The sequence below is a fragment of the Amia ocellicauda genome, chromosome 11, assembly GCF_036373705.1.
Source record: "Amia ocellicauda isolate fAmiCal2 chromosome 11, fAmiCal2.hap1, whole genome shotgun sequence".
NCBI classification, from domain to species: Eukaryota; Metazoa; Chordata; class Actinopteri; order Amiiformes; family Amiidae; genus Amia; species Amia ocellicauda.
In genome coordinates, this window is record NC_089860.1 from 17,888,812 (window position 1) to 17,908,165 (window position 19,354).

The 19,354-nt window shown below is 38.5% G+C and overlaps 1 protein-coding gene and 1 long non-coding RNA gene across 2 annotated transcripts; both read left to right on the forward strand.

The window, feature by feature from the left end:
• The first annotated feature begins 956 nt into the window (after positions 1-956).
• On the forward strand, positions 957-2,904 carry LOC136762780 (uncharacterized). The gene is made up of 3 exons (XR_010820894.1): positions 957-1,029; positions 1,812-2,108; positions 2,481-2,904. It is a non-coding gene; the product is annotated as an uncharacterized LOC136762780 (long non-coding RNA).
• Positions 2,905-11,632: 8,728 nt separating this feature from the next.
• Positions 11,633-15,167, forward strand: LOC136762781 (T-cell surface antigen CD2). Its single transcript, XM_066716329.1, has 4 exons — positions 11,633-12,005; positions 12,788-13,084; positions 13,457-13,714; positions 15,020-15,167. The coding sequence occupies exons 1-4, from the start codon at positions 11,939-11,941 to the stop codon at positions 15,082-15,084; spliced, it is 687 nt and encodes a 228-aa protein (XP_066572426.1). The 5' UTR covers positions 11,633-11,938; the 3' UTR covers positions 15,085-15,167.
• Positions 15,168-19,354: the final 4,187 nt, after the last annotated feature.

Sequence of the window (19,354 nt, forward strand, 5' to 3'; positions counted from 1 at the left end):
TTTTCTGGGATGTTAAGTTATGGATCACAGCTTCCCTCTTGTGGTCTAAGAATGTAATGAAAACCAAAAGGGAAGCACAATTGTTACAAATTGTGTTTATATAGTCTGCATTTGAATGATGTAATTTGGCACTTTTTCCTGTTTCCTATTGTGCCATGTGATTTGTGCTCATCTTAATTAAACTTGCTCAGTTAGTATATGTGCATCATTTGTTTAGCAAAACTAAACAATCATTTCAGTTATTTAATGAACTTGTAATTTGTGGGGAGACTTGTCTTTTGCTTTGTGTAATTAAATATAGTGGGAATCATTAATTGCAATGAACAGTATGACATTAAAGATTGTTCTGCTGGCCTGTGATCTCTTCATTAAATCAAATCAGCCTTGCATCTATCGTAAAATATCTATCATGAAAATAATGTGTGTGTGTGTGTGTGTGTGTGTGTGTATGCGTGTGCATGTGTTTGTGTATGCGTGTGCATGTGTGTGTGTGTTTTCATTTATGCAGTTCGTGTGGTTCTGTTTTACAGCTTGGGAAGTCTTTCAGAGGTTATGTTCCTGCAATAGTGAGTAAGAACCACAATGGCGTATCCCACAGTGCGCACCTGTGTCGCTATGCAGTCAGGAAAAAAGACAGGAAAGGAAGTACAGTGTAAACTACTTCTTATAGAGAATTAAGTTGAATGAAATTAAAGCAAACCCACAACAATTTGCAACATTTAATTTCTGGAAGTTCATACATTATAAAAAGTAACTCTGCCAAAGGAGTCTATAATTGTGACTTATTTTGCAGAAGTGACAAGTGATAATGATCTGTCTTTAAGATGGTCTAGAGGGTCTAGAAGATGTCGTGTGTGAAAAGCTCAGGTCATGGTGAACATAAAGGCAAGTGTAAGTTAAACTAGTCAGTCTCAGGCTTCTCTTTTAAGAGCAGTGGTTATTGGTCTGGCCCGGATATAGAAATGGCTCTCTGTAGTGCGTGTCTTCACAGCTTGCTCGTATTGATCATGTTTCTGCAGACTGCACACTGTAAGTTTTTATTATTTTTCGCTGATCATAACATTAATTGTTAATTTAATATATATATATTGATGACATATGTATATACACATAATACATTTTACTTTAAAATGAATGAAACAATGCTTAATGAAACTATTAATTTGCCACTGGAATTATTATCAACCACAGCTAAGGCATGAAAAACTGAATTTGGGGATCTGAATAATTAAAATATTGAATCACAAAATGACAGGTTAATTTATCAATATTGTTTCTTTAAATATCAGAAAGTGAATGTGGATCCTCAGAGATCTCTAGTGTGAACAGATGTATAATGTCTTTGATTCAAAATGGCTGTGCATAAATGAGAATACGTATGTAGTTTGAATTCCACTTGAATTGCTCTCTTTCTGAAGATCACAAAACACTTGAAATAGCATTCTTAGTGAAATAAAAGGATAGAAAATGTATCTGATTCTGAATCAAATTAAACACAGTAGATTGGGAACTGAACTCCTTGCAACAGGAGCCTCTGTAACTCAGTTTTCTCTTCTTTGGTGCATTTCTCTTTCAATATGGACAAAATGTAGGTATTCTCTCTGATATTAACCTCAGACATACACACAAAATGAATCACCTTTCTCTATAGTCATCTGACCGGTTATTAATGACCAGCGTGAAAACAAACTGCACTGAAGGACAATGTGCCTCGTAACTTCAACTGATTTACACACTCTTTATGTGTTAAAAGGAAAAAGATCTTGGTGAGTAGAGGGAACCTCATTCATTGTATTTTTATTTGTTTACAGTAACTACAAATGAGTCTGTGATTGTATCCAGTCACACAGAGTCAGTGTGTCTTTCCCTGCCGGGCGTCCCAGTGACTAGTAGAGATGTGTCCTGGAGCTTTAAAGACACTAGAGTTGCAAAGTTAAAAAATAGCACCATTACATTGCATGGACAGTATGAGAAGAGAGCAGCTCTGTTCCCAAATGGGACGCTGATGTTGAAGAAGCCCATGAGAAATGACAGTGGATCTTATAAACTAGAGGTTTTTAAAGATGGAAAATGTGTGATCACAGGGAGCATCTGGCTTGAATTACAAGGTAGGTTCTTCTTAAACAGGTCAAAATGTAATGGAAAAACCTTCACAAAATCTGTAGGTCATTTATTTATTTAAAGATAAGTTATGAAAACATTCAAATAAATAAATACATAAAAAGACAGTCTGACAGTTATTTGAGATGCATTTTACATACAAAAAAACAGTATATACTTTCACCTCCCCTACACAGAGAGCCACAATAGAAGCAGAAGAACATATCAAAGAACAGGATAACAATATAAGTACTGTTAGAATCTTTTTAAGATAATGTGACCTCAAAATTGTTCCAGCATCATTTCAGCTCAATCATCTAGATCGTATGCAAACCAGTGTGGGAATTATGTTTTGAAGTATTTAGTAAATTCACTTTCAGATCCAGTCTCTGAGCCCAATGTGCAATTCTCCTGTTCAAGTGATGGGATTGTAGAACTAAACTGTACAGTGGACAGAGGAGACAATGTGTCTTTCAAATGGATTATATTCAATGGAAGTCAGTCCAGCAGCCTTGGATTCATTGCTGGATGGAAAGCTATCCTCCCTGTGGGACAAAATGTCTCTGGGGTGTTTGTCTGCACTGTGGAGAACAATGTCAGCAGGGTGATGGGCAAACCTCTGAAACCTTCTTGTAACTGTAAGTGTCAGTGTTTTTATGTGTCTGCTCAGTTTTTCTTGTGTCAATGTGAGTTCATGAAGAACTGGATACAGGGATAATTAATGTCTTCTTTTTCTTTCCTACTTACCCATCATTTAATTTTTTCTCAGCTTTATCTTCCATCTATTTTTGTTATTAGGTCCTTTAAGAAACTTCAGAAAACATTAGCAACCAATGTGGTAAGATAGACTAAATGATCTCGTAATTTGCAATCTTTCTTGTGAGCTCATGTGCTTCTAATTCATATAATTCCTCAAGTTCAGTTTTCTAATTAAGATTTTCAAGAATAATTTGTGTTGCTATATTTCAAAAGATAAAGAAATATACAAAGGTACATGCATTCTGCCTTTGTGTTGCACAGTATACCAAAAATGTGATACTTTTTTGATTAAAAAAAGTTTGATACAAGAAATTCTGTGACGTTCAATATCTGTCAAATGTCTCTCACGTCATCATAATGAAGAGAATCAAGTCGGTCTAGTTCAGGACTAGTTGTTGTTCGGTCGCTTAACTTTTCTCTGTGTAGTTTTAACAATATTGCAGACATTTCGTGTATAGTGTTGTAGATTAGAATATAATAATAGCTGTGCTTCTATGTATTTAAATGATCACTGTAACAAATAGACAAAATAAATATTTATTGATGACAATAAAATTACTAGAAAGATAGATTGATACAAAAAGCTTTTTCAGACTATTTATTCAGTAAATAATAAACAACTAAAACAACAACACGCAAGAGAAAAAGCGATTCCTTCGCAGGGGTGGAGTGTAATTCAACACTTGTACAAATCAAAACAAAAGCATGAAACAAAAAAACAATCACAAAAATTAACTTCTGAAACAAGATCTTCATTTAAACCCAACAAAACAAAAGAATCTGTCCACTCAAAGTATTTACAAAATGTTATTTGGATTGTGAAGGGGCGGAAGGAGTGACAGTTTTCAGTAATACTTCAGCGTGTGGAATTCCTTAGCAGGGAATTTAAAAAGTATTACATTTCTGCTCACAAATAGCGCATGTGTTGAAGGTTGTGTTTCGTATTCAATTCTTTTATTGTTTAAAACAAACAAAAAACAATGCTGCATGAATCAGTTATGTTTGTATCTTCTACACAGTTATCAGCACTGTGACTTATTCTGGATTATTCTGTGACTTTGGGTAATAAGTTTTTTTTTTTTTTAAGTGGTATCATTTCGGTATTTAGTATCATTGCCATTATCCAGTATCGTTTTGGTATCGAGTATTGTGATACTAACCCCGGTATTGGTATCGAAGTCAAAATTCTGGTTTGCTGAAAATACTATTCTGTCTTCTGCCTCCGAATTGCTTTAGCAAGTTCAAATCCATGCACTGACTGCAATGTGGAATCCAAAGAAAAGGTGACTAAGAAAGGTTAGTGTGTTTTCATTACATTATGTAACATTTTCATCTGCAATATAAAAGTGAACTGAGGTAGGATAATTCTTTGCTGGAAAGGCTGTCCTTTCTTTGGGACAAAATGTCTCTGGGGAGTTTGTCTGCACTGTGGAGAACAATGTCAGCACAGAGATAAGCAAACCTCTGAAACCTTTTTGTAAGAGTAAGTGTCAGTGTTTTCATTTGTGTTTGTTTTATTTACTGTGTGAGAAAACTAGTTTCAAGTGTTTTTTCTTACTTGTTACTCATCATAATATTCTGTCCTGCATATCTTGCTGCAGACCCAGGTAAATAGAAGAAAGGTCCTATTCCACAATATTCTGAATTTCACTCGTTATATTTTTAGTCAGTCTGTCCTCAACAGCAGCTGCATAAAGACATAATAATGAGATTCTGATATAAACCAGATTAGCAAGACAGGCTAAATGGTCCCATCTTGTTTTCAACCTCTTTTATGAGGTCATATTTCAAAAGCCATAGAAATGCACCCAGGTATTTACATTCTGCCTCCCGTCTCTGTATTGCTTTAGCTAGTGCATTGCAATGTACTACAGACTGCCCTGAAGATTCAGAACAAAATAAGAATAAGAAAGTTAAGTGTCCTTCCAAATAAAAAGGGAGACAGGGTGGGACAATATAAAATCTGTATATGGCATGGTTCTCTATCAAACCACTGTTGGGGGCAATGCAATTCACACTGGTGTAAAATGATGTAGCACAGAAATCTTTACAGATCTTCTAGTCCATTATGTGACCATCCTTATCAATAATATTGGTGGAAAAATATTTTTGTAATACAAATTAATATATCACATATTTTTTCCAGTGTGGAAATGTATATAACCATAAACACATTTGAAGTGTTATGTTAGGATTGCTGGCACAGTTTATTTACAGCATTCTACACACATACAAATATACGGTTTCATAAGCCAAAGGAATACACATGAGTATTACCAAAAATATGTATTTTCCCCTCTCTGGTTTAGTTAATGCACTATAGCCATGCACTATAGACTGCCCTGAGGATTCAGAAAACATTACAGTTAAGTAACTGCAAAATAAAAGTATAATAATCATAATAATAATAATAGTAATAACAATAATAATAACGATTATAATAATATTCATCACCATCATAATAATCATCACAATCATAGAAATCACACTATATATAATTATATCAGAGTAATGCATATATTGTACTTCATCATTTAAATGAAATTGTTATAATGATTACAATAATACATTAAAAAATATGTTTCAGAAGCTTGTGATCTGCATAATTCTCATGCACCAGCATTATATCACAAATGCATCAGATACAGATTTTGTCATCTGTCTCGTTTGTGGAAACAGGTCTTCTTGTCTTATTACGCCTCATGTGGACTCTTGTCGCCATTATCACTATTGTTTGCATGATCAAAATAATCAATAAACTTCAAAAACAAAAACAGAAAGGTAAGGAAAATATTCAAACAACTTTCCACCAATTTTATTAGGAATAATCATCCATTCAATATAAATGAATTTTCTCACTACATTTTTTTTATAAAGCTTTATAATATATGGGATTATGAATTATTTTGTCTATTTGGTTTATTACTAATGTTGTATTGTGTTTGAAGCAATGTAAAATATTTAGTTATCTTTCAAGTCGGAAGCACTGCCCAAGGGGGAGGGGTTTCTGTACACCTCCATAGGAACCCATTTGGAACATCACTCTATCAAAGCTGCCATTGGCCCCTAAGCACGTCAAACAAACACGTCCCTTCACACTCTCCCACTCTGTTCCGTCCATGCTCTGGGGCTCCGGTGCGCTTCAGTTTCAGTTTTTGGCTACAAATAGCACATTTTAAAAAGAAGTTGTATTATATAGTGCCTTATATATTCTGACTGCTTGCTGTGTTGTTTTTTTGTCCACAGGGCTTTTTTCCTCCACAGCAGGAGCGCTAGCAGCAGCAGTAAAATCCAAGGCCCGGCTGCCCGGCCTGAACCTCGGTGTGTCGTAAGAGATCTCGCCCACGTGAGGTGTTCCTCCACCAGCTTGAGCCCGCACTACAGCCCATGGCTGCGGCTGTAGGAGATCTCGCTCTCTCAGTTCGCTGAGAACGAGCTCTGCTAGCCCTCCCCGTCTGTGCATGTAGGCCTTGGTTTTAGATCCCGCTACGGCTGGTGGTCTACTACCCTCTGCCCCCTTGGACCCTGGACTCCGCGTCACCCAGTATCCCCAGAAACCCCAGCACACACGGTGTGGTTAAGCCTACGGGCCTATGCAGCGCTTGTATCCAGCACCTGGTGCTCAGCATACAAAGCGTTCAGTCCGGCAACAGCAAGGTTGCGTGTGGTTGATGTCGAAGTGCCCCCGTGTACATAAATGTTGCTGAGTGGAGACACACTTACAGTGGCGGGCCCACTAGGTGCTCCACTTGTCACGAAGGCTTTTCAGCTGTTGTATGCCCCCGGTGCAAACACTGACTGGTGCCTCCGCTGCACGTTTCCCTGTATACGTGCGTGCGCGCTCGACGATGAGCTCCTCTCGCCCCCATCACTTTGCCGCTTGCAGCCAACGCACCTTGCCTGCCGTGCCCGCGGTGAGCGCCACTACGGCCATGCGTGCCCCCGCGTGTGCACGTGACCGACAGGGAAGAGCAGCGGAATGAGGCCGACGGGCTCCCTCCCCCTCTTCTGGGTCATCGCTTGCCTCCTCCCTCCATCGGCAACAGAGGTCAGGCTCCACGGACAGGGAGCGTAATGAGGCCATCCTTGCCTTAAACAGCAGGATGGACCAAATCTGTGATCCCTTCGGCCGCGCAGGCAGCACAACAGGTGCTGCCCCTGCCACACCATGACGCTCCACCGCCAGCTCACACCGCCCCACTGGAGTCTGAGGGGAGTCTGTCTGCCCCATCTCAGGACGAGGGCAGTGGACGGGCCACCTGGGAGGAGGACCGCCTGTCTCTGGGTCCTCACGAGGACTCAGAGCTGGAGGGGGAGCTCAAGGTGGAGGAGCTGGTTTCTCCCATCCCTCCTCCTCCGTTGAGCGTAGACACCCCTCCTGCTCCTACGGGACAGGACCGGGAGTTCTGGGCAGTGATCCAGAGGGCTGTGGAGTCTCTCCAGCTCCCTTGACCCTCTGATCCTGCCCCACCACGCTCCAGGTTCGAGAGGGGTCAGCGTTTGCAGCGGCCCACATGGGCCCTCCCGCTGCTGCCTGACCTTCTTGAGGAACTGAGGCCACCTGGGACCATCCAGCAACAGCCCCCACCCTAGCCAAGAGAGGGGAGGCTTATTCCAGGACCCAGGGTGCGGTGGAAGCGGGCTTGGTGGAATTTCCTCAGGTGAATTCCACCAAAGCCAACCTCGTCTCCCTGCCTCTGTTGTCTGTGGAGCCACGTGATCTGGCCTGCTCCAACAGGCAGTGTCGCGTGACAGAGACGCTGCTCCGGAGGGCTTATGAGGCAGGAGCCCAAGTGGCTCGCCTCAGGAACACTTAGAGCCTGCTGGCCCTGTATTTGGTCAAGCTGGTGTGGCCTGTCCCTAGATATGCTAATAGGTCACCACTTCTGTGATTCTGTGGGAAGCGAATGAAAAGTTTTGGTTGCACTAGTAGAGCAGCCGGCCTTGCTATTGTAAGCGGAGGGCGTAAGAGTTGACCTCTGTTGCCCCACCTTGTATATGCTGATTCTAGACAGTTCCCGGTAAGAGCGTGACTACGGTCCTCGCTCTTGGGCGGCTCAGGTGCGGCCCTATGGGGCCCCTGAGGTTACTGTTTGGAGTTGTGTTGCCTAGCGGTACACATCGGGGCAGGCTCCCATATCAGCTCGCTGCATCCTCCCTTGTGACGGTTTTATTATACAGTAACCCCTCCCCCTTGGGCAGTGCTTCTGACTTGAAAGATAACGATAGGTTGCGAATGCAACCCCGGTTATCTGAAAAAGGAAGCACTGCCCAAGGGTTGCAAGGTCACACGGGAGTCCAACTCCCAGCAAAAGAGGACGAACCTGCGCTGACGTCATGTTTTATAGAACAGGAAGTGGAAGGGACCTGTTCTGAGTGACGAGCGCAGGGGCCAATGGCAGCTTTGATAGAGTGACGTTTCAATTGGGTTCCTACGGCAGTGCGCAGAAACCCCTCCCCTTTGGGCAGTGCTTCATTTTTCAGATAACCGGGGTTGCATTCACAACCTATCGTTTTCTTAGGTACTGTACAACTATGTTTAGAAGGTGTGTCATTAGTACATTTTTGTTTTGAGGGGAGAATATTATATAAATATATATATGAATAACATTAGAAATAATGTTGTGAAAATACAGAAATTATACAGACAATAATAGATCACTGAAACTGATGAGTTTGCAAGGTAAATCAATAACATTTAAGTGGTTTCCCTATTCACCCAGCCTGTAGTTTATGTTTAAGTGTTTAAGTCGAGTTAGTGTCTCTCAAAAGTATTCACCCCCCTTGGACTTTTCATGAAATCAGAATGGATTTAAATCAGGAGTTTTTGCCACTGATCAACACAGAAAATATCCATAATGTCAAAGTGAAAAATATAATCTGCAAATGGTTCTAAATTAATTACAAATACGAAACAGATAATAATTGATGCATAAGTAATCACGCCCTTCAGTCAATATTTGATAGAGGCACCTTTAGCAGCAATTACAGCCATGAGTCTATGTGGATAAGTCTATACCAGCTGTGCACATCTGGACACAGCAATTGTTGCCCATTCTTCTGTGCAAAATTGCTTAAACTCCATCAAGTTGGATGGGGACCTTTGGTGAACAGCAATTTTCAACTCTTTCCACATATTCTCAATTTGATTGATGTCTGGATTTTGACTGGGCCACTCCAGGACATTGACCTTTTTGTTTTTAAGCCACTCCAGTGTGGCTTTGGCTGTATGTTTGGGGTCATTGTCCTGCTAGAAGATTAAACTTCTCCCAAGTCCCAGGTCTCTTGACGACTTCTCAGGATGATGTGCGGTGTTAGGCTTGCACCAAACATAGCACTTAGCATTGAGGCCAAAAAGCTCTATTTTGGTCTCATCAGACCATATAATCTTCCTCCGTTTGGTCTCAGAGTCTCCCACATGCCTTTTGGCAAACTCTGATGTGAGTTTTTTTCTCTCCTATAAAGGCCACTTCTGTGAAGCACCCGGGCTATTGTTGCAGTCTGCACAGTGTCTCAGCTCAGCCATGGAAGACTAACTCCTTTAGAGTTGCCATTGGCCTCTTGGTGGCCTTGATGACTAGTGTCCTTCTCACCCAGATACTCAATTTTTGAGGACGGCCTGATCCAGGCAGATTCACAGTTGTGCTATATTCTCTGCATTTCTTAATAATGGACTTTACTGTGCTCCAGGGGATATTCAGTGCCTTGGAAATGTTCTTATATCCCACCCATGATTGGTGCTTTTGAAGAACCTTATTCCGGATTTGCTTTGACTGTTCCTTCGTCTTCATGATGTTGTTTTTGTTAGGAATTGTACTAACCCACTGTGGGATCTCCCAGAGATGGGTATATTTAACCTGAAATAATGTGACATACCTTTAATTGCACTCCATTCAACTAATAATGTGGCTTCTAAAGACAATTGGTTTCACCACTGCTCAATCAGGTGTGTTACAGCAAAGGGGGTGATTACTTATGCATCCAATTATTTTCTGTTTTGTATTTGTAATTAATTTAGAACAATTTACATTAATATCACTGTGTTGATCAGTGGCAAAAACACCTGATTAAATCCATTCTGATTTCATGTTGTAACACAATGAAATGTGGAAAAGTCCAAGGGGAGTAAATACTTTTGAGAGCCACTGTAATTTATTTAATATACGATTCTGGTACTAGGGCCACATATACCCAACTTGTGACACAGTGACATAGCGACACAAAATTATAATATTCAATCATTCTAAATAAACAAAAGTTCTAGTTTAAACACTCATTTAGTATGTATAGTATTTCCTGTTTATTTACACACCTAAAATATTTTAAGCAGTATATATCATGCTTATAAAAATTATAAACTTTGTTTTAATTGCTTCTTTACACAGACCTACAGATTATGATGGAAATTAGAAGCAATCCAGAGTGTTGTAGTTTGACTGCAGAAAACACAGCACCTGTGAAGCAAGCAAGAGAAAAAGATCAAGGCAAGTAATTATCCTACAAAGAAAACAATAGTTCATTTAAAGGTCTCTTTTGTTTTCATGGTCAGCCATCTTGGATGTTTGGTCAAACCTGGGAGAGCTCCAGTCTTCAAATTAGTTACCAAGACCCCAAGAAATACTTTTATACAGAATGTGTTGCTTTAATCCACCTTAATAAGGGTAACTTTGTAAAATGATCATTTCCAGCTAAGGTACTTTAAGGCAACTTAAACTAAAGTCTGACCCCCCAAAATATACATGGTATTGAGAAAAAATCTCTCTAACAGAACCTGATAGCATCACCATGATGAGGTATTTGTTGTGATGGTCTCTACCTCGTTATGGACGACCTGAAGACTGTGTTAAAACTGTTAATAAGAATAAATCAGATGGTAAATTAATCAATAGTGGTCTGTTAAGAATGATGTAAGAAACTGTGTGTGATGATTCGAAGGTGGAAACAAGATTCCTTGTCCAGAGACGGAGAACCCATGAAATGAGGCATTTATGCTCAGCAGTGGGTAAGATGAAGTATAAAACAAAAATGAAGTATTTCATCATGTCTAGATCCAAGGCAGTGATGTCTGAACTACAGAGCCCTCTGCACACCATTACCAGCTGAGTCGCTCTGGAGAAAACACGGTTATGGATCAAACTACCCACCCATGGTGTTGAAGCTGGCTGTTTAATATTCATAAAGACATAACAATGTTTTTTTGGAATGTTAAGTTATGGATCACAGCTTCCCTCTTGTGGTCTAAGAATGTAATGAAAAACAAAAGGGAAGCACAATTGTTACAAATTGTGTTTATATAGTCTGCATTTGAATGATGTAATTTGGCACTTTTTCCTGTTTCCTATTGTGCCATGTGATTTGAATATGTGCATCATTTGTTTAGCAAAACTAAACAATCATTTCAGTTATTTAATGAACTTGTCATTTGTGGGGAGACTTGTCTTTTGCTTTGTGTGATTAAAGAAAGTGGGAATCATTAATTGCAATGAACAGTATGACATTAAAGATTGTTCTGCTGGCCTGTGATCTCTTCATTACAAAATCTATTCAAATAATGTGTGTGTGTGTATGCGTGTGCATGTGTGTGTGTATGCATGTGCATGTGTGTGTGTGTTTTCATTTATGCAGTTCGTGTGGTTCTGTTTTACAGCTTGGGAAGTCTTTCAGAGGTTATGTTCCTGCAATAGTGAGTAAGAACCACAATGGCATATCCCACAGTGCGCACCTGTGACGCTATGCAGTCAGGAAAAAAGACAGGAAAGGAAGTACAGTGTAAACTACTTCTTATAGAGAATTAAGTTGAATGAAATTAAAGCAAACCCACAACAATTTGCAACATTTAATTTCTGGAAGTTCATACATTATAAAAAGTAACTCTGCCAAAGGAGTCTATAATTGTGACTTATTTTGCAGAAGTGACAAGTGATAATGATCTGTCTTTAAGATGGTCTAGAGGGTCTAGAAGATGTCGTGTGTGAAAAGCTCAGGTCATGGTGAACATAAAGGCAAGTGTAAGTTAAACTAGTCAGTCTCAGGCTTCTCTTTTAAGAGCAGTGGTTATTGGTCTGGCCAGGATATAGAAATGGCTCTCTGTAGTGCGTGTCTTCACAGCTTGCTCGTATTGATCATGTTTCTGCAGACTGCACACTGTAAGTTTTTATGATTTTTCGCTGATCATAACATTAATTGTTAATTTAATATATATATATTGATGACATATGTATATACACATAATACATTTTACTTTAAAATGAATGAAACAATGCTTAATGAAACTATTAATTTGCCACTGGAATTATTATCAACCACAGCTAAGGCATGAAAAACTGAATTTGGGGATCTGAATAATTAAAATATTGAATCACAAAATGACAGGTTAATTTATCAACATTGTTTCTTTAAATATCAGAAAGTGAATGTGGATCCTCAGAGATCTCTAGTGTGAACAGATGTATAATGTCTTTGATTCAAAATGGCTGTGCATAAATGAGAATACGTATGTAGTTTGAATTCCACTTGAATTGCTCTCTTTCTGAAGATCACAAAACACTTGAAATAGCATTCTTAGTGAAATAAAAGGATAGAAAATGTATCTGATTCTGAATCAAATTAAACACAGTAGATTGGGAACTGAACTCCTTGCAACAGGAGCCTCTGTAACTCAGTTTTCTCTTCTTTGGTGCATTTCTCTTTCAATATGGACAAAATGTAGGTATTCTCTCTGATATTAACCTCAGACATACACACAAAATGAATCACCTTTCTCTATAGTCATCTGACCGGTTATTAATGACCAGCGTGAAAACAAACTGCACTGAAGGACAATGTGCCTCGTAACTTCAACTGATTTACACACTCTTTATGTGTTAAAAGGAAAAAGATCTTGGTGAGTAGAGGGAACCTCATTCATTGTATTTTTATTTGTTTACAGTAACTACAAATGAGTCTGTGATTGTATCCAGTCACACAGAGTCAGTGTGTCTTTCCCTGCCGGGCGTCCCAGTGACTAGTAGAGATGTGTCCTGGAGCTTTAAAGACACTAGAGTTGCAAAGTTAAAAAATAGCACCATTACATTGCATGGACAGTATGAGAAGAGAGCAGCTCTGTTCCCAAATGGGACGCTGATGTTGAAGAAGCCCATGAGAAATGACAGTGGATCTTATAAACTAGAGGTTTTTAAAGATGGAAAATGTGTGATCACAGGGAGCATCTGGCTTGAATTACAAGGTAGGTTCTTCTTAAACAGGTCAAAATGTAATGGAAAAACCTTCACAAAATCTGTAGGTCATTTATTTATTTAAAGATAAGTTATGAAAACATTCAAATAAATAAATACATAAAAAGACAGTCTGACAGTTATTTGAGATGCATTTTACATACAAAAAAACAGTATATACTTTCACCTCCCCTACACAGAGAGCCACAATAGAAGCAGAAGAACATATCAAAGAACAGGATAACAATATAAGTACTGTTAGAATCTTTTTAAGATAATGTGACCTCAAAATTGTTCCAGCATCATTTCAGCTCAATCATCTAGATCGTATGCAAACCAGTGTGGGAATTATGTTTTGAAGTATTTAGTAAATTCACTTTCAGATCCAGTCTCTGAGCCCAATGTGCAATTCTCCTGTTCAAGTGATGGGATTGTAGAACTGAACTGTACAGTGGACAGAGGAGACAATGTGTCTTTCAAATGGATTATATTCAATGGAAGTCAGTCCAGCAGCCTTGGATTCATTGCTGGATGGAAAGCTATCCTCCCTGTGGGACAAAATGTCTCTGGGGTGTTTGTCTGCACTGTGGAGAACAATGTCAGCAGGGTGATGGGCAAACCTCTGAAACCTTCTTGTAACTGTAAGTGTCAGTGTTTTTATGTGTCTGCTCAGTTTTTCTTGTGTCAATGTGAGTTCATGAAGAACTGGATACAGGGATAATTAATGTCTTCTTTTTCTTTCCTACTTACCCATCATTTAATTTTTTCTCAGCTTTATCTTCCATCTATTTTTGTTATTAGGTCCTTTAAGAAACTTCAGAAAACATTAGCAACCAATGTGGTAAGATAGACTAAATGATCTCGTAATTTGCAATCTTTCTTGTGAGCTCATGTGCTTCTAATTCATATAATTCCTCAAGTTCAGTTTTCTAATTAAGATTTTCAAGAATAATTTGTGTTGCTATATTTCAAAAGATAAAGAAATATACAAAGGTACATGCATTCTGCCTTTGTGTTGCACAGTATACCAAAAATGTGATACTTTTTTGATTAAAAAAAGTTTGATACAAGAAATTCTGTGACGTTCAATATCTGTCAAATGTCTCTCACGTCATCATAATGAAGAGAATCAAGTCGGTCTAGTTCAGGACTAGTTGTTGTTCGGTCGCTTAACTTTTCTCTGTGTAGTTTTAACAATATTGCAGACATTTCGTGTATAGTGTTGTAGATTAGAATATAATAATAGCTGTGCTTCTATGTATTTAAATGATCACTGTAACAAATAGACAAAATAAATATTTATTGATGACAATAAAATTACTAGAAAGATAGATTGATACAAAAAGCTTTTTCAGACTATTTATTCAGTAAATAATAAACAACTAAAACAACAACACGCAAGAGAAAAAGCGATTCCTTCGCAGGGGTGGAGTGTAATTCAACACTTGTACAAATCAAAACAAAAGCATGAAACAAAAAAACAATCACACAAATTAACTTCTGAAACAAGATCTTCATTTAAACCCAACAAAACAAAAGAATCTGTCCACTCAAAGTATTTACAAAATGTTATTTGGATTGTGAAGGGGCGGAAGGAGTGACAGTTTTCAGTAATACTTCAGCGTGTGGAATTCCTTAGCAGGGAATTTAAAAAGTATTACATTTCTGCTCACAAATAGCGCATGTGTTGAAGGTTGTGTTTCGTATTCAATTATTAAAATGTGTAATTATTTGAAAAAAGAATGCTACCCAGTTATCAGCACTGTGACATACTCTGTGTTATTCTGTGACTTTGGCTAATATTGTTTTGGTATTTAGTATCCTTGATATTATCCAGTATCATTTTGGTATCGAGTATTGTGATACTAACCCCGGTATTGGTATCGAAGTTAAAATTCTGGTATGCTGACAATACTATTCTGTCTTCTGCCTCCGAATTGCTTTAGCAAATTCAAATCCATGCACTGACTGTAATGTGGAATCCAAAGAAAAGGTGACTAAGAAAGGTTAGTGTGTTTTCATTACATTACATTTCATCTGCAATATAAAAGTGAACTGAGGTAGGATAATAAGAAAGACATTGCATGGTTCTCTAGCACAGCATATTGTATCAGTTCTGTTGGGGGTAATGATAATTCCTTTGGTGTAACAAATGGCAATTCATTTTATAGAGGACATGGATCCAAACAAGAAGGTCATGATACCATACAGAAACATACGTGATACGTCTCACACATCAATTTTTTATTGCGGTAACTGTACAGATGTACTTGTTTATGCAATCATAAACAAACACATACACACAAGCATACTTAAAATGAAAATAGTGTAAACTTTAATGTACTGCCTATAACTGTAATGACCAGGATGATGCTGCAGTATGGAAATAGTTAATCAAATATAATTGTGATCCGTGTTATTCCTAATTTGATCATAAATCCAAGTTGTGTTTGTTTCCTAAGCAGGTCTTCTTTTACTATTATTCTGCATCAGTGGGACTGTTGTTATCTTTGCCATCTTGCTTTTGGTGATCATCACAATCATCAATATTGTAAAAAAAAAGCCAAATAAAGGTGCAAATAAAGGTAATTAATGGAACACCACTGCATCTTTTACAAATACATTTTTGGTAAATGTAATTGAAATCCCTGACAGAGACTATACTTTTCATTTAATATGATAAAATATGGATGCTTACAATATTTTGCCAATGTTTTCCCTCAATTTGTATGTGATTTATAATGATATTAGAATTCATACCATAAGTGTAAGCAACAAATAATTTTGAAATTGTTGTATTTTCAGGATTTAATGTTTTTACCTTTTTAATAGATAAAAAGAACAGAAAGAATAAAATGAATCGTAGTTCTCGGCTCTCAATGCAAACACTTGATGTAGCAGCAGAAGGCAAGTCACTTTAAAAACGTTCATATCATCTACAGTATAATTGTGGTAGCTTTTGTTACATGATCCTCCAGTATTAAAAAAAGAGAAAGATAGAGCTTTCATTTCAGTAAGTAATTTTATAATTACAAAATTAAACCAGCAGGTGTTTTTTTTAATAACTGGGGGATTAATGACAACCATTAGTTCTCATGCATAGGTTTTAACAACACTGTCTCTTTAGTATTTACACACCTATATGTACATTTGCAATAGGCCTTAGTTAATTGGTCTTAGATTATTTTAGAATGTTTATTATGTTAACAACTAATGACTACATTTTATTTTCTAGAAGATGAGTACGTTGCCATGGGCCTGCAGAATACGGAAACAGCTGGAAAACATTCAAAAAATGTTACTTTTACTTCTGCAAAGATAGAAACCGATGGAAATGCAAACCATCAAGGCAAGGGGATCTCTAGACTCACAAAAGATACAAAGCTATACAAATGTTTTTGTTTTTATTTATCTTGTAAAAACCATTTAATAAAGAGAACGAGGCCAAACTTGCAAAAAGCGTAAATACATGTGCATTAGAAAAATTCTACCACATTACCCAGACTGTTTGTTCCTCTTGCTGTATAGGAGTGGTTTCACCCCAGCATAACCACAGCACCAATAAAAATAATTCACGTTTTGCAGTTTACAAATAACAAAACCTGTTTTGTCTGGTTTCACTATTACTATAGAGGAAGTATATGTTGACATGACTGATACCCTGAGACGAAACAAGCGGTTGACTGTGGAGAAGAGTTGCAAAATAAATATTCTTCAACAAGGCAAGTGAGGGCCTGGAAGGGATGTGATCCTGTTGCATCTTAATTTGCTGGTTGTTTCATTATCAAACAGTCATTGTTGTATATATCTTAGTTGCATCCTTTAACTGCATAGAATGGAGTCTGAGCTATCACTTGTGATTCAAAATAATCCTCACAAATTCTTCAGATTCTTTTAATGGCATTACATTTATCTAAGGATGTCTTCTAATTTCTAACTGCATGCATTCTTTCAATTATTCCATTGTTTATTATTTCATTCTGTGTTGTGTGTTTTTTCATTGGAATTCTGTTAATTTATGTTTATTTTTCAGGAAAGAAAAACAATCCTGGCCAAACGACGTTGGATCAGTGCGCAGATGTAGTTTACGCTCAGATTAACATTCAGGAGAAAATGAATACATTGACAACGATGAAGGACAATGAGATTTATGCTAATAAATCAAATGTCTAGATTCCAGATGGATTAAACATTTTTACTTTATTTTTACTACTTATAATTTCATTCTTGGCTTAGAATTGGCATTTGAAATATAAGTTGTTACTGAAGAATTGGTGTCATTTTCATATAATTTATAATCTTAAAATTGTGCATATACTAATGTTTGGTAGATATGTATTATTAACTGCAATATTTGAATAACTAAAATACTAAACTAAAAATGTGCTGTATTCATATTAACATATTAAACCTGAAATAATGTTTACAGTTTTCTCTTTCTGTAACTTTTCTCTTATGCATAGATATACTTTCATTAACATTGCAGCAGGCAGGGGCAGGTCATCTACTAGGGGCGCTAGGACACCACCCCACCATAGCTGTACATGAGAAACAAATAAAAAGCATAAACACGTCTGTGAAGTGCTTAATTCTGACATTTATTCACGTTCTGTTATTATCCACAGCAAATGTGGATCAGACAGATCTTCCTGTCTTTTCCCTCCTCTGACCCTCTCATCACTTCTGCTGATCTCTCCATCTCGATCCCCTTGGAACCCACCACACTCTCTCCTTCTTCTTCCGCTAAAAATCTAGGAGTCACCCTTGATCCTGCGCTCTCCTACTCCCAGCACATCACCACGCTGACACGCACCTGCAGATTCTTCCTGAGCAACATAGATCTGTCCCTTCCTCACCGACTACTCGACTCAGCTGCTCGTCCAGTCATTGGTCCTCTCCCGCCTGGATTACTGCAACTCCCTCCTGGCCGGCCTGCCTGCATCCACTACCCGCCACTCCAGCTCTTCCAGAACTCTGCGGCTCGTCTGGTGTCTCTCTGCCCCGATTCGCACACGCTACTCCACTGCTCCACTCCCTCCACTGGCTCCTGATACCGGCACGCATTCAGTTCAAGACACTGACCCTCAGCTAACGCTGTCTGGACCACACTGCACCAAGTTACCTTCAGACACTCGTCTCTCCATACATCTCCTCCAGACCACTGCGCTCCTCCAGTGCCAGAAGACTAACTCTACCTCCTCTCCACTCTCCTTCCTCCAGAGCCGCTCCTTCTCATCCCTGGACTCTAAGTGGTGGAACGACCTTCCCACCGAAGTCAAGACAGCAGAGTCCTTGACCTCATTCCAGCGTTTACTCAAAACACATCTTTTCAGACAGTACTTGTAATATTAGTCCTTTTAATCCCCATTAGATAGCACTTCACAGTTTTATTACGCTTCTTGCGTTTTTGATTTGTTTCCTCCTTGCTCCCTTTCCCGTAGCCCTTGACTGTGACCCTACATCTTGACAGCACTTAGCTTTTACTGTCCAGGAAGTAGGACCTCACTTACTGTACTTGACTGTGTAAGTTGGAAGTTGTAAAATGTATTATATTTTGAATTGCTCTGTTTAATGTAAATTTGAATTTGTAATGTTTGATGCCTTGTACTTAACTGTATTCTTGCAGTTTTGTATTGCACTTATGTTGTAAGGCGCCCTGGATAAGGGCGTCTGCCAAGAAATACCAAATCACTGGTTATGCTTATCGTTTGCCACTTCTGCTGCTTCCGGGGGCGTTGCACCATTTATGAGCACGCGTAGTTATGATTTTATGGTGGAATGGTGCTGCTCTTATTAATCCCATTTGGGGTAGCAAATGTAATGCCCATATCCAGTTACCACCTGGAAACCTGCCTCCGTGACAGTTTTAACAGAATGTAAGGATTTTATGTCTGATCACGGCAACAGCCACTGGCGAAACTTTCTGCCGTTTCACTTTTTAAAATCATCATTTTGTTAATGTGGATATGCTCTGTACAAAAAGGAATGTGAGAAGTGCAAAGATGTAGTTTGATGTGGGATTATAAGTACAACAACGTTTCAAACTACAACACTTGCAGAAATAATGTGATGCTCGCTGGACAGAGAAAAGAATGTTTACAAACGAGAGGAGGTCGTTCGACCCATCATGCTCATTTACTGCCCATTGATAACTAAGTGATCCAAGGATTATGTCCAGCCTATTTTTGAATGCTCCCAAATTGTTGGCTTCAACTACATCGCTGGGGAGTTTGTTCAGATTGTGACGCCTCTCTGTGTGAAGAAGTGTCTCCTATTTTCTG